The 15,515-nt window shown below is 39.3% G+C and overlaps 1 protein-coding gene across 1 annotated transcript; it reads left to right on the top strand.

Annotated features, from left to right (window-relative positions):
• Nucleotides 1–6,108: 6,108 nt before the first annotated feature.
• LOC134679159 (uncharacterized) lies at nt 6,109–10,418 on the top strand. The gene is made up of 4 exons (XM_063538030.1): nt 6,109–6,353; nt 6,950–7,102; nt 9,071–9,211; nt 10,362–10,418. Exons 1-4 carry the CDS (start codon nt 6,261–6,263, stop codon nt 10,416–10,418), a joined length of 444 nt encoding a protein of 147 aa, XP_063394100.1. The 5' UTR covers nt 6,109–6,260.
• The last annotated feature ends 5,097 nt before the right edge of the window (nt 10,419–15,515 follow it).

Raw genomic sequence — 15,515 nt, 5'->3', positions numbered from 1 at the left:
ATCGGAAAAACAATTGAAGATAGTGAAGTGGCAGAACTGCTTTTAAGCGGGTTACCTCAAGAGTTTGACTCGCTTGTTTCAAACATGTCTACAGCCTGCCTAACATCGACTATATCTAGTGAGTTTGTACGAGCCAGGCTGATGCAGGAAGAGTCTAGGAAGCTAGCGACATGTTCATCTGAGACTGCTTTTGTTTCCAAAGTACAGTTCAAAGCAAAGAAGAACTTTAAGTGTACTTATTGTCACAAGGAGGGACACGTCAAATCCAAGTGCTTCAAACTGAAGAGAGACAAGAAGCAGAAAGAGGATCCCATGCCAGCCGCGTTCCTGGTCTCCCAGCAAGACGTTTACATAGATTCCGGATCAAGCTGCCATTTGTTTAATGATAAAAACTGTTTTAATTCTATAAAGAAAGGACAATCTTCAGTGGCAGTGGCTAATAATAGCAAAGTGCTGTGTGAAGGCACCGGCGATGTTAAAATAAGGACATTAGACAAGGTACTTACTTTGAATAATACTTTATATGTGCCCCAACTGTCTTGTAATTTAGTCTCAGTCAGTAAACTTATAAAATCAGGTTGTGATAGAGTGGTGTTTAACTCGGGAGGTTGTTTTGCATATGACAAGAATGATAATTTAGTCTGTTCTGCTAGTGAAATTAATGGGATCTATAAATTAAATGAGTTAGACAAAGGAATGCACAAACAGGAGCACTCTTTGTTCCTGCAGGATAGGCAGGACTCACCGAGTGCCACAGTTGTTGCTCAGCGGTCTGATATGTCACGATGGCATTCTAGGCTTTGTCATATCGGCTCTGGAGGTATGTACGCCCTTAGGGATAGACTTGCATGTGGTGTTATGTTCCAGAATGGCGAAACACTTGAAGAGTGTGTACCGTGCCTTGAGGGGAAGATGGCGAAGACACCATTTCCCAAAGGTGGTGGAACGCGTGCAACTAGACCCTTGGAGCTTGTACACTCCGATGTGGTCGGTCCTATGCCAGTGAGCAGCTTGGGTGGTGCAAACTTTGCTGTCACCTTCACAGATGACTACTCGAGGAAATCCTACTGCTACTTAATGAAACATAAGTCAGAGGTATGTGACCATTTTATTTACTTTAAAAATTTTGTAGAAAAGCAGACAGGTTTATCTATTCTTTGTTTACGCTCGGACAATGGAAAAGAGTATGTAAATAGTAGACTTTCTAGTTATTTAAAGAAAGAAGGGATTGCTCACCAGCTAACCGTTCCTTACTGCCCCGAACAGAACTCCGTGGCGGAGAGACTCAATTTAACTTTGTTCAATAAAGTAAGGTGTATGTTGCAGGAGGCAGGCCTAGCTCAATGTTTTTGGGGAGAAGCGCTAATGGTAGCGACTTATGTCAAAAATAGGTCTCCCACTGTTGCATTGAATGGCCGTATACCTGAGGAAGTGTGGACCGGGTCCAAGGTGGACCTTAGTCACCTCAGGGTTTTTGGTTGCAAGGCTTATGCTCTGGTTCCAAGTGTCAAGCGCAAGAAGCTAGATGCTAGGAGTAAAGAATACATTTTTGTGGGTTATTCTGAGACCACAAAGGGTTATAGGCTGGCAGATCCCTCAGATCCTAGGAAAGTCATTTTATCTCGTGATGTGAAGTTTTTGGAGGACAAGTTTTTTACTCCACAACATTCAAACAATGTACCTGATAGTAATAGCTATGATAATAATGGAATAATTAATTTATATAATGATGAGTTAAATATAAATTCCAATAATAATTTGAATGTTGATAATGATAATTTTACTCATGGATTAGAGAATAATGAATTGAATAATTCAAATTTTAATAATGACATTTCAAATGAGGTCATGGAAAATAATGAATTAAATAAAAGTAATGAAAATGTTGGCGAAAATAATAACAGTCATGTTTTGAGCGATGAGGGTAATAGGTCTGATTTTACAGATGAATGGAACACTGGCAGTGACCAGGAGTCCTCCGATGACTGCTCGGCGGGTGCAGCGGGTGAAGATCCTGTAACGCCACCTCGCACGGCTTCATCTAGAGGCGAAGGGTTAGCTGCGGAGTCCAGGCCTGTACGTAGTACTAGGGCAGTACCTCCAAAACGGTATGAGGATTATGATTTGTCTATGCTCGCTCAAACTGTACTTGAAGACGAACCACAGTCTTATGATGAGGCAATGGCCAGCCGTCATCGTGACGAGTGGTTACACTCAATGAAAAGTGAGTACAACTCTTTAATAAATAACAATGTCTGGACACTAGTAGATAGGCCCAAGAATAGAAATGTTATTAAATGTAAATGGGTTTATCGAGTCAAATGTGACTCTGCAGGAAACTTTCAAAAATATAAAGCTCGTTTAGTCGCGAGGGGATTTACACAGAAGTATGGTATCGACTACACTGATACTTTCTCCCCAGTTGTACGTCACTCTACAATGCGTCTTTTGTTTTCTCTAGCTAACGAGTATGATCTCAATATTGATCATATAGATGTAGACACGGCTTTCTTAAATGGTGAACTTAACGAAACCATATACATGGAACAACCAGAGGGTTTCCATGATGATAAAAATAAAGATAAAGTGTGCCTGTTACAAAGGAGCATCTACGGCCTTAAACAAGCCAGTAGAATGTGGTATTGTAAAGTTCACGATTTATTAACTAAAAACAATTTTAAGCAAAGTAAATGCGAGCCATGTGTTTATTATTTTAAGTCTGACAAGGAGTTCATAGTCATTTCTTTGTATGTAGATGATTTTTATATTCTGTATAGAAAAGATAGCTCACAAATTAAAAATTTATTAAATTTGTTAGAAAATGAGTTCAGTATTAAAAACTTAGGTCCTATACAGAATTATCTAGGTATTAGAGTAACTCGAGACAGACAGAAAGGCATCCTTAAGTTGGATCAGTCTGTTTACATTAAAAAGGTACTTCAAAGGTTTGGTATGTCAGAATGTAAACCAGTTTCGACTCCCATGCAGACAGGGTTAAAGTTGTGTAATTCTGATAAACCATTGAATGATGAAACTTACAATTACAGACAATTGCTGGGATGTTTAATGTATCTTTCTGTCTGCACAAGACCTGACATAGCCTATGCGTGTAGTCAGTTGAGCCAATATAATAACTGTTTTGGCTTAACTCATTGGTTAGCTGCCAAAAGAATTTTAAGGTATTTAGCAGGTACAATTGATTATAGTTTACTGTTTGTAAAAAGTAGCCAATTGAATTTAAGTGCATATGCCGATGCAGATTTTGCCAATGATCATAATGACCGCAGGTCATACACAGGTTTTGCTATCAAACTTGGCGGAAATATTGTTCACTGGGAGGCCAGAAAACAGAAATGTGTTGCCCTTTCGAGTTGCGAAAGTGAGTACCTAGCTCTATGTGATGTAACTAAAGATTTGTGTTTCATAAGAAGTTTTCTATCTGAAATTTTCATAGACTTAAAGTTACATTCTGTTTGTGTTTATAATGACAACCAAAGTGCGCAAAAATTGTTAGCTACGAAAGAATATTGTCACAAGCGCACAAAACACATAGATGTAAAATACCACTTTATTAAAGACTTGGTAGAGACAAATTTTATCATTATAAAATATTTAAATACGGAAAAAATGTTCGCAGATGTCCTTACCAAGCCTCTAAGCAAATGTAAGCATGTTGAATTTATGCATGAACTCCACGTCAGAAATAAGTATCCATAAGGTATAGTTTTAAGTGTATCTGTACCTAATATTAATATTAAGGGAAATTTTTTTGTTATGTGCTTAAGGGGAAGTATTGAATATATCTAAGCATATAACAAAACGCAATGCATGACAGTGACAGCTAATGTCACTTGATACATAATTGTAATATTGCTATCTCTCTCTCCCTTTTTCCTAATGGCCGTCCTGCCGAATACTGTAGTTGTGCGCGATTTAATTGTATTGATTAATATTAAGCAAATCCTGACATGCAAACAGTGTATTTATTATTGAAATAAACGCCCTGCATTTGTACAACATAAAGTGCGGTTTATTTCCAACAAATTCCTTCAGACCAGCCCAAGTGTGCAGTCACCAATCTCCACGCCGATGCTGCGCTGGTCCACCGCGACCTTTTCAATAAAAATAAACGCCTTATAAACCGCAAACAATTTGAATGAATGACATAAATTGACAACTGACTTTTAGCTTTTTTTTTAAATCATAGACAATTGGTGATACAACAACGAAATATCTGTCAACAATTTTTGGCTAGCCAGACTCTATTATACAAATAAAACTGCAAATTATAGCAAACATTGTTTTTTGTTTTTTTTTTTTATATGCGTAGTGGCAGAGTGTCATTACGAACCATAAAGCAAATACTGCCTCTAGTTTTTTTTAATGGATGAATGCCACGATGCTGGGTCACAAATATCTGTGAAATGAAAATTAAAAAAGAGGACTTTGCCGGCCTAGGCCTATAACATCAATATTTCATTGCATGTTTGAGAAAATAATATTATATGTTTGTTTATGTCATGAACCTAGTATTTAACCGGATCCGGCATGAGGAGCAGGGGAAATTGACCGAACAGGATAGTCTTATGTATCTTTCAGTAAAGCCAAGCACGCACCACGATTTTTTGTCGCGCGATAATTTAGTCGCAGAAATGTAACATATGGGTTTATATGGCGGTGCGCGCATATGCGACAAAAAAATCGCAGCGATTTTAAAATTGTGATTTGTTACATTTTTCCGCGACAGCGCGCGACGCGATTGTCGCAAAGTGAATTGCAGCATACGAAGCTGTATGGCTCCGCGCGCACTGCGATAATAAAATCGCAGCCGGGACCTCAGTCGGCATTTCGCTCTCCAAGCGTCAACATATCGGAACCTGCTTCTCCAATGGAGTTACAAGATGAGACGCTAGATGTTGACCGTTTAATTATAGAAATAGAAGGAGATCACCTTTGTGGTATAAATACTCAGTCATACAGCGATTGCATATTGTTTCACGACAAGCGACTGGTACGACATCCATGTCGAGAATGAACAAATCGTCGACTTTTTCATCGCAGTGCGCGCACTGAATTTTCTGCGATAAATTACAGCGCGATTCTAAAATCGTGTCGCAAAAATTAAAATCGTGGTGCGCGCTTGGCGTAAGAGCAGCAGCGAAAGCGCTTTTCTTGTTTGTCCTTGTCACAGTCTCACATTTTTTATTCCCCACCGTAAAATTTAGTGTGGATTATGGTGGGCAATACATAAATCGACCAATCACAGTGTTGTATTGCGTATGTTTTGTCCTTCACGGCCGCAAGCGTGTAACACGTCTAGAGTCTGGCTACTGAAATTTTACACAAATGTTTGGCGGGAAATTCAAAAACTTTTGGGCTGGTCACACTTTGTGTAGTAGGAATTATAGTTTTGATACTAGACAATATCTGTGATTTTCTGTGCACAAGTAAGGTACCTAAGGAAATAAATTAAATAAACGTTTACGTGCACTCAAAGTCAGCCCACATAATTTCTACCACTATTTAAATTACAGTCAACGACAAACACATATGTTTACGTTCCAATATTTAGATTTTATAGATATTTTTCAGAACTTTTAGTTTATCCGTTTCTTTATACACTTGTCCTGTTTATGAAATTCAGGCATTAATAAATTCACGTACTTAATCAATGTAATAGGCAAATGTTAGAACTAGTACTTAAAGTATCAAAATATTTATAGGGCACCAACCTCCTAATTTGTTTACATTTGGTTAGGACTTGTAAACATTGCAGTTTTTCGTTATACAACGCTTCACGTCGACATCGCACATTGTCGTAATTATTTACGAGCTTAAATAATAGTTTGCAAACCGCACTCAGTATAGACATTATTAATATTATTTAAAATAAACCCCTTATAAACCCCAAACAATTTGAATGAATGACATAAATTGACAACTGACTTTTAGCTTCTTTTTTAAATCATAGACAATTGGTGATACAACAACGAAATATCTGTCAACAATTTTTGGCTAGCCAGACTCTATAGGATCCTACGATCTATGGTATCTGTTACCTGTTTAGTCATGTTTCTGTCGTATCTGTGCTACGTCGTCGCGCATTAAAATTTTATTTATTTACAAATTTGCTCAAATAGTAAATAAGATACTTCGTACCTCTAATAGTCCATTTTTTAAATGTAGTTTTGCTTGAGTTAATAAATCCGGCATCAACCTTTGGGTTGCCGCTCAAACAAAACATTTCTGTTGGTCAAATCATGGCCCGAACTAAAATAACACGGCGCACTTACAATTTGAAACAGCAGCAAACAGAAAATATCTCGAGAACAGCAGAGAGCTCGCTGCCAGAGGTATAATATAAATTTTCTAAAAAATATATGCCAGGTTACGTTTTTTTTATTATTAGAACATGTACATAAATTTCCCTCGCTATCTTTATTTTTTGTATCGTTTAGCAACATAATCATTCTTTATCGTATTTATATTGCTACTATCAGATTGTTAGGAATTTTTGAATTATTCAAGGTATAAATTTATGCCACCATGTTCATAAATTTATACCTTTTTGTTGTTTCACTTATTGTATTGCATGTGGTGTTTATTTATCCATTTGAAATATTCAGGGACGCAATTCAATTTCAATGTTTACTTGCAACAAAGTCATTGCAAGTAGCAGTACATATTTTTACTGATGAAAATTATATATTATTGTTGCTCCATACCAGGCGGTCTAGCATAAGTTGCATTCTCGCGCGCGAGTCCATACACTCCATACTTGAAGTCCCGCTTGACGTATGGAGTCGCGCGCGTGAATGCAACTAATGCTAGACCATCAGGCGTTACCAAACTAAATCTACATATAACATCTTTCATTGGTATAGAAAATGAAAAGAGATGTAGAACTGTAGGTATCTGCCATTGTAAAAATTGATTTTTACGCTTGCAGGAGCCACCGCAAGAGTTATCAACCAGTGAACCACAAGAATGCCCCCTGATCCAGGCTAAAACACCAGAGGTGCCACCAGCACCGGCTGCCCCAACTGAAACATTGCCAACAACAGAAGCACTGGAGCCGGAGAAGGAGACTCTTTCCAAATTTGTATGCCTGGCAAGTTTTACCCTTATGGTAACATTCCATTTCTAACCGCAGCTGCACTACCAGTACTGAACGCGTCGCTGTGTTGTTGTCACTTTCCATAGTAAAATGAGCAGTAGTGCAGCTGTTGTTGGAAATGGACTGTCACCTTTATGCATAAAATTTAGCAACCTCTTACGTCACTCTAGAATTTTATCTCTTTCTAACAAATGGAAATGTCAAAATGATGGATAGAGACAAGTACTTTGATATGCCTGTGACACTAGGTCAGCAATAATCTGCATTACACAGAGGCCGGCAGTCAGGCATCTGAACTTGGCGGGTTTCAATCCCAGCTTCTGCTATGCTACGAGGGGAGGTACAAATATTCGCGGAATGAAGTATTTGCATATTAAATAAAACAATATAAGTATTTTTCTTTTTCAATATTCCCTTGAGTTTAATGCATTTTTCAGATGGACTAATTAACTTATGTATACCGTAAAATATTTTTCATTTTTCCCTCAAAATTAGCCAAAATAGCCTCCTTAACATCTTCATCGTCACAAAATTTTTTTTCCTCGCAGTTCTTTTTTTAAATTTGGGGACAAATAATAATCACTGGGGGCCAGATCCGGGCTGTAGGGTGGGTGAACCAGCGATTCGAAGCCGCACCTGTTAAGAGCAGCAGTCGCAACATGGCTCTTGTGAACCGGTGCATTGTCGTGCAACAGCAACGCACCTTTTGATAGTTTTCCCCGCCTTTTTTCCTTAATGGCTTCACGTAGTCTTTCCAATAGCATTGCATAATATGTCCCAGTTATGTTAACACCCTTGTCCTTGTAGTCGATCATGAGAATTCCTTTTGAATCCCAAAATATGGTAGCCATCGCCTTTCCAGCCGATTCTGATACCCAGAACTTCTTTGGAGGTGGTGCACCCTTCTTATGCCACTGCATCGACTCTTGTTTCGACTCAGGTTAAAAATGATGAACCCAAGTCTCATCCCCAGTCACAATTCGTTCCAATATGTGGGTAGGATTGTCACCGCACAGATCCGAAAATTGCTTCGATGCTTCAACTCGTTGTTGCATCTGCTGCGGTTTGAGCATTCTCGGTACCCACCTAGCACTCACTTTCGTCATGCCAAGATGGTCACATGACAACTTGGATCCTCAAAATTATTGTGTCTGATACACCAACTAATGCAGCTAATAGTTTCTTTTTAAGTCGAGCATCTTCTAGTAAGAGTTTTTCAACTTTTTGAACGATATCCGATGATGTGACTTCAATCGGCCGTCCTGGGCGAGGGTCGTCTTCAATTGACTCTCTGCCATGTTTGAAGAGACCAAGCCACTTGTAAATCATGGTTTTAGCAGGGCACTGGTCCCCGTAGACGGCTTTCATTTCATTAATTATAATTTGCGGAGGTTTTTCTTGCTTCGATTTATCACGGCACGATATTCAATTTGCTCCATGGTCGCACGTTTATTCCGAAATAATTTGATTGAAGGGCGATATCTTTAAAACAAATGACGGTTTTGAATTGACATCTACATTCTTTTTTTCTAAAGAGTTCTCGTAAAAGAGAAACAAAAAAGGTTTTGTACCATTTCACCTCCTTCCACTTCATTCCGCGAATATTTTTACCTTCCCTCGTATATAGCTTAATGATTTAGGATGGAATTTAAGATGGCACTCAGTCTTGTACAAATTTGTGTCTGCATCAATTGTTGAATAAATGAGATTTATTTATTCCAGTAAATATTTCCATATTGAGATTAAAACTAATAACATTAACAAAAAAAATTTTTTTTTCAAAATATATGATGATAAAATATATGATCAAATATAAATTAAAAAAATATCAATTAAGGATCTGCATCTCGGTTTACCCAGACACCCACCAATACAATACAACAGGCGATACAATGTTGAAATAGCAGGACCAATGTTAGTTAGATTTTTTAACTTACCTACTTTTATTTTCAGAATACATCAACTATCGAGTGCCAGGAAGATACTTCTACTATAAACGTGCAAGAGAGTGTTGCAGTTGTTGAAGCGTCCGCTGCAATAACTAGCAAACTACAAGAAAATACTGTGGACATGAATGACGACAGCTTAGAATTGGTAAGTATTAAAAAATTGGTAGAATAACTACCTATAGAAGGCTGACCAGTACCGTCTTTACCATACGGGCACACGGGGCCCGTGCCCAGAGCCCCCATCCTCAGGGGGCCCCGAAGGACAGACATTAACAGTGTATTTGATTCAAGGACTGAAAAACCGCAAAAGACCGGTAACCTAAAATAAAGGTATCAATTGAATAGGTACCCAACAGTAATGGTACCCGAATAAAACGGCAAAATACCAGTACCTAAAATAAAGGTATCAATTGAATAGGTACCCAACAGTAACGGTACCCGAATAAAACGGCAAAATACCAGTACCTAAAATAAAGGTATCAATTGAATAGGTACCCAACAGTAACGGTACCCGAATAAAACGGCAAAATATCAGTACCTAAAATAAAAGTATCAATTGAATAGGTACCCAACAGTAATGGTACCCGAATAAAACGGAAAAATACCAGTACCTAAAATAAAGGTATCAATTGAATAGGTATCCAACAGTAACGGTACCCGAACAAATAGAATTTAACAGGTACCTTTTTGAAACGGTACCGTTAAGGCTAACCGTTTGAAGTAGGTAAGGGTACCCGACCGAAAAACAAACCGCACAATACGGCTGTTCCATATCAAAACCTAGTAAATAACAAATTTCTCAAAATTTGTTTTTATGTTATTTGGACTAGCGTTGAAAATGCCGGAAAAATCAAATATTTATTTCGAGAATTTATTAAATTTTCGTTTTTGTCCGTTTGTTTCGGATTTTTAAAGAAAAAACCAACCGACTGATAAGCGTAATGACACAACTGTGACAACTGAACTGAACTGACACTGACACCGATCCGATGTCAAATGTCACCAGTATTGAGAAAAATAACCGATTGAAACCTGTTTAAGTCGCTTTTTTCGTTTTATTCGGAAAAATTGAAGCGGTAAATCTCATGGTTTTTTCCGTAAAAATCCGAAAAAAACGAGCCGTTTGGAAAGAAACGGGATTTTTTCAGAATTTTTTTAACGCTAATTTGGACCCACCTAGTAAGTCCTCACCCGATTACAAAGACACCTGCTCAAAAATCGACATAAATAACGGAGATTTTGACACCTTCAAACCTAGTAAGTAGCATGTGTAGTGACGGTTTAACAATATCTAGGAAGGCACTGGTAACAACTTGGTGGTAACTAGTGGGAAAAACCCCGAAATGTCTTGAATATTGATAAGTGATACACCAGGTTCACACCTAAAACGAGCACTTACCTACTAGGTATTGGAGTGGGAATATGTAACACAAAACATCGGTGCTCACGTTTTCAAAGTTAGTAAGGGGTATAAACGTGTATAAATACAATATTATTATATAATTTATTTATTTATTTATTTATTTATTATTAATATCACAAGAACGGTTACAGTAATACTTATACCAATTACACTTGCTACTACTTATACAAGTTATACAATTATATCAATAGAATTTAAAAAAAACTTAACCACATTATAACATCATTAAAAATTAAGTATACAATTATAACAATAAAATCTCACATTACAAGTTTTCCATTCATCATCTATTCATTCACTCTCACAATAAGCGAGGCACCTGGACATTAGTTTAGGCCACTTATCTATGAAAATATCCACTTGTGGATTCGTGCGCAGGAGCCCGTTGAGTGAGTTGATCATGTCGCACAGCGGCGAGTTGCGACGCGCAGCGGTTGCGCGCGGTCCTGTACCGTCCCACAGCTGTAGGTATGGTCGCCGGCGAGAGTTATTCGGAGGCACGACTATGCAGTTGAGAACATTGTGTAACTCCATGCTGTTAATTTTGTTACTAAGCACCTTACACACTGTTACCAACCGCTCGCATCCTCTACGAACCTCCAAAGAGTTAAGACCTAGAACGCCAAGTAAAAACTTAGTCGGATACATAAATGGGTAACATCCATAGAGCTTTTTGTAGAAAAAGCGCAGGAAAGCTTTTTGAACCTTTTCTAAAATAAGTTTATACTTGGCCTCACTAGGACTCCAGACACAGGCGCCAGCCTCCAGCTTGCAACGAACTAGAGCCGTATAGAGGAGTTTGATGACGCCGGCATTGTGAAAGTCCCTAACGTTCCTCATCACGAAACCTAACCTACGATACGACTCTTTGGCGAGGCTATTAATGTGCTCATGGAATGTGAGCTCGCGGTCAAACTTGACTCCAAGGTCTTTAACTGAAACTACACGATTTATCGCCTGAGTGTTTATTTCATAGTTGAAGCTAATTGGACGTTGACGACGTGTAAATGTCATTATTTGGCACTTGCTGTTATTGAAGTGAAGTTTGTTCGCGACGCTCCAACGATATACCCGATCGAGATCCTCCTGAAGCTTTAAGCAATCCAACTCCTGTTCGATATCCATCACCAGCTTGAGGTCATCCGCGTATAGTAAGCATTTGGCGTACTTGAGGTCACTCACAAGATCGTTGACCATTATTAAGAAAAGCAAAGGTCCGAGGCTTGATCCCTGACTTACACCCGATCGAGTATGGTACGGAGATGAAATATAGGGTCCATATTTGACAAATTGTGTCCTGTCTTTTAGATAGTCAGCAAAAAAAGCGAGCAGTTCGTGGTTGAACCCTATACTCCATAGTTTAGATAGAAGTACGTCATTGTCAACGGTATCAAATGCTTTCTGGAAATCGAGATAAATTACATCAGCTTGGGTACCGTTATCAAGACACTTACTGATGAAGTCAACATGAATCAGCAGATTAGTATTCACTGACCTGCCTGACCTAAAAGCGTGCTGGGCGTCGCAGATGAATGGATCGATTTGACGGTAAATTTCCTTATGTAAAATAGTCTCAAAAGTTTTAGCTGCTGAGTTTAGAACGGCTATTGGTCGATACCCATCCACTTTTACCTTATCATCAGTTTTCGGTATGGGCGTGACCCGGGAGAGTTTCCATGGGGATGGGTATGTATGTTTTGTAAGTGAAAGGTTGAAAATATGACACAGCGGTTTGGCAAGGATACCATCGCAGGCACGTAGGATGTACGGCGGCACTCCATCGGGTCCAATTGCACTGTTAGGTTTTAAAGTTTTTAGTGCTTCACAGACTTGTTTTGTAGTAATACGTCGGATGTGTATATTTAGGTTACTGCTAGATGTACGGGACTCACGTGCATTGCAACAGCTGTCGGTGCTGAGAGTAGGGTTATTTGGGAGAAATACACCACTAAAGTAATTAGCAAATGCATTTGCCGCCTCAATGCCACTGTACGCTTCGTCTTTGTACGTAACAGACTGTACCATACCGCCTTTGGATTTTAAGCTGGATATGTGTTGCCAGAAATCCCGTGGGTTAATTTTAATATTATTTTCAATGCGTTTCATATGTATGTTGTATGCATCTACTGTTCTTACCTTTAAATCATTTCGTAGGGTGTTGTACAGCTGACCGGCGTCCTCGTCACCAGTGCGTTTCCATCGGCGATGTAACTCCGTTTTACGGCGCAAGTCCCTTATTATTTCACCATTAAACCAAACGGGGTACGTCTTGCTACGACCTTTTGCGCGTCGTTTCTTTGGTATACAGGCGTTAAAATGTGAATACAGGGTTTCGTAAAAGTGGTTCGTAGCCGTGTTTAGGCAGTCAGATTCCCTAAATACATTTTGCCACTGTTCGCTTTTAAGTAAATCATATAGACGTGAATAGTCTCCTTTTTTGAAATTGTAGTCGCGATCTACATTTACGTTACTAGGATCCAGCGTTCGTGACCTTACCTTGGCACTAAATGTGATATCTATGTCTAGCGGTGGGTGGTAGGCATCCAGAGACACCAGGTCTGTATCAGCACGAGTCACTCTCACCTCACCAACGCACTCCCGAGATAGAACTACATCCAGGATACCTCCCCTATCATTCATCACATCATTCATCTCTTTCATGCAACAGAAACTTAAGAAATAATTATAATAGTTGACAATATTCTGTGAAGCGCTATTTAAATTTAGGTCTCCGAAAACCAGTATGGGACATTTGATAAAATTGCTGACAGATTCGACTTTACAAAACCAGTCCATATAACAATTATCTGTTGCACTAGGCTTTATATAAACGACACATACATACAAGTTAAGTCCATTGATGTTTAGTGATGCCCATAAGTCTTCACCGGTTTCCGTCTCGAAGTCGCGTCGACGTCGCATTGCGTAGTGCGAGCGGGCGGCCAGCAGGACGCCGCCGCACGGTGTCGCGCGGTCTCGCCGCAGTATGCTCCAGCCTTGATCGACTAGCTCTGCGTCCTCTACTGAACTATCAAGGAAGCTTTCGGTCACGGCTATTACGTCATGTTCCAGGAGAGCTAGACTTTGCCTCCATTTGACTAATTTAGTTTTCAGTCCACGTACGTTCTGGTATATGACTTGTAGATGTTGCCGGCGCTTGGAGGCTGCAGACTGCGTCGATAAGTTGCTATTTTGATAGTTACGTTGTTCTCGCGCTTGCCGCGCCGGTACCGCTGGGAAAGGCGGGCGCTGCGGATGCGTATGCGGCGCGGGTGGCAGGTGCGGCGGAGGCGGCAGGGGCGACGGGAGCAGCTGGTGGGGATTGCGAGGGTTCATTAGTGCTATCGTACTGGTTTCCCCGCTGCCCACGGGGACGCGCTTGAAACCACTCGGTGAATCGGACGTGCTGGGGCCATACAGCAGGCGAGTTAAACTTGTCAAATATACTTTCCGGGATACCAATTACAAACGACGCATGTCTCTTTGTTCTGATAGCACGCTTTTCAACAAAATAGTCATTGTGCTTTTCGACCTTATTTAAAAAGTTTCTGACGTTTTCAGTTGTGGTTTCAGGCCTGAATGACCATGCTTGTATAAACTTAATTCGATCAACTGACTTGAGCTCGTCATCACTACTTCCAGTACCAACAATTATTTCACTGCTCTTCTTTCGGTAGCGTCTATTCTTCTGTATTTGCCATCCCTCGGCAATGTCGCATAATTCTGAGTCGTTATCATAACCGGAATTTTGGTTCTCGGGTGTATTATTAACAGTTGGGCTGTCGGACGCCGCAAGTGACGTCGGTTCTCTCCTTGTAGTGTCTTGTAAGTCAGTACATTTCGGGGCCGCAGTCTTAGGCGTTAGACGACTCTTATTTGGTATCTCTATTGGTGCTGCCGTAGTTCCGGGCTCAACATTAACATTATTATTATTACTATCTGCAGTAGATTGTTTTTTACGCCGGCCGACGTCGTTTAAGGCTTTAGCTTCGGCCGCTTTGATCCGTGCCTGTCGAACGGGTCTTTGTTGCTCAGTTGTTGTAATAGGAGTTGTTGTTACTGTCTTCGGCATAGGGGGCGCTGATGTGGCAGCGGCAGCGGAGTAGGACATTACATGTTTCTCTGTTGCAATGGCTGCGGATTTACATTCGTTTAGCTGTTGAATAAGCAGTGTTTGTTTAGTAATTAATTTACTTTGGTCATTAATTTTGGTTTCTAATTCATTAACTTTTGTTATAAGCGTACTCACAGATCCTGCGAGTTCACTTACTAAACTTTCTAAAACCTCGGTAGTCATTTTCGGACGAGTGCTGCCAGCTAGTGAGCGTACGTTGTAAGTTTCTTAAGCTGCTTTTACTTGCTACTCTCTCTGAAGTTTGTAACGAATTTCATAGGTGGCGCTGTTTCAATATCACTGAAAGTTTCTCATATTTCTTCTTAGATGGCGTATGCAGTCTATGAACTTTAAAAACACTTGGCGTCGTTTTGTCGGGGGCGGTTACAAGTTTGAATATGCGTTGGTGTAAACAATAGGTTATTTTCTCAATATTGATCCGTTAAAAGTTATAAATCAATTGCTATCAGTTCACCACTAACACTAGCACTGCTTAGATGCGTATTAAACAATATGTAATTACTCAAAAATGCAATGTTTTGTAATTGACAAACTGTTCAAACTGGTCTTATTTAAATCACTGGCATTGAATATTGTCTTACTCTTAGAACTGGAAAACGTTATCACTTAATATTATTGTAGTACTTGTCACTTTACACTAATAATTACAACTGAAACTAACTATATTACTTTGAAAATGAATTAAATACGGAGAGACTATGTTGACGTGACGGCGCCATCTTGCTTCAATAATAATAATAATATTGATGTTGATACATGGAATAGTTACTAAGTAGTTATTCATGTAGAAAATTTAATTTATTAAAATTTAAAACATTTTTTGAGGCTGTCACATTTTATGTTGTTACGCTCTTCTGTAAAATTTGGTCGAATGCACTTACTGGGTTTTGC

The sequence above is a fragment of the Cydia fagiglandana genome, chromosome Z (genome assembly GCF_963556715.1).
Source record: "Cydia fagiglandana chromosome Z, ilCydFagi1.1, whole genome shotgun sequence".
In the NCBI taxonomy this organism is placed as follows: domain Eukaryota; kingdom Metazoa; phylum Arthropoda; class Insecta; order Lepidoptera; family Tortricidae; genus Cydia; species Cydia fagiglandana.
This window is presented reverse-complemented; position numbering and strand designations above follow the sequence as displayed.

Excerpts from the sequence above, each read along its gene's own strand:
- LOC134679159 (XM_063538030.1), top strand. The coding sequence starts at position 6,261 with ATGGCCCGAACTAAAATAACACGGCGCACTTACAATTTGAAACAGCAG. Across the intron at positions 7,103-9,070 it reads AGGAGACTCTTTCCAAATTT|AATACATCAACTATCGAGTG; the intron begins GTATGCCTGGCA and ends TTTTATTTTCAG. Across the intron at positions 9,212-10,361 it reads ATGACGACAGCTTAGAATTG|GAAGGCACTGGTAACAACTT; the intron begins GTAAGTATTAAA and ends AACAATATCTAG.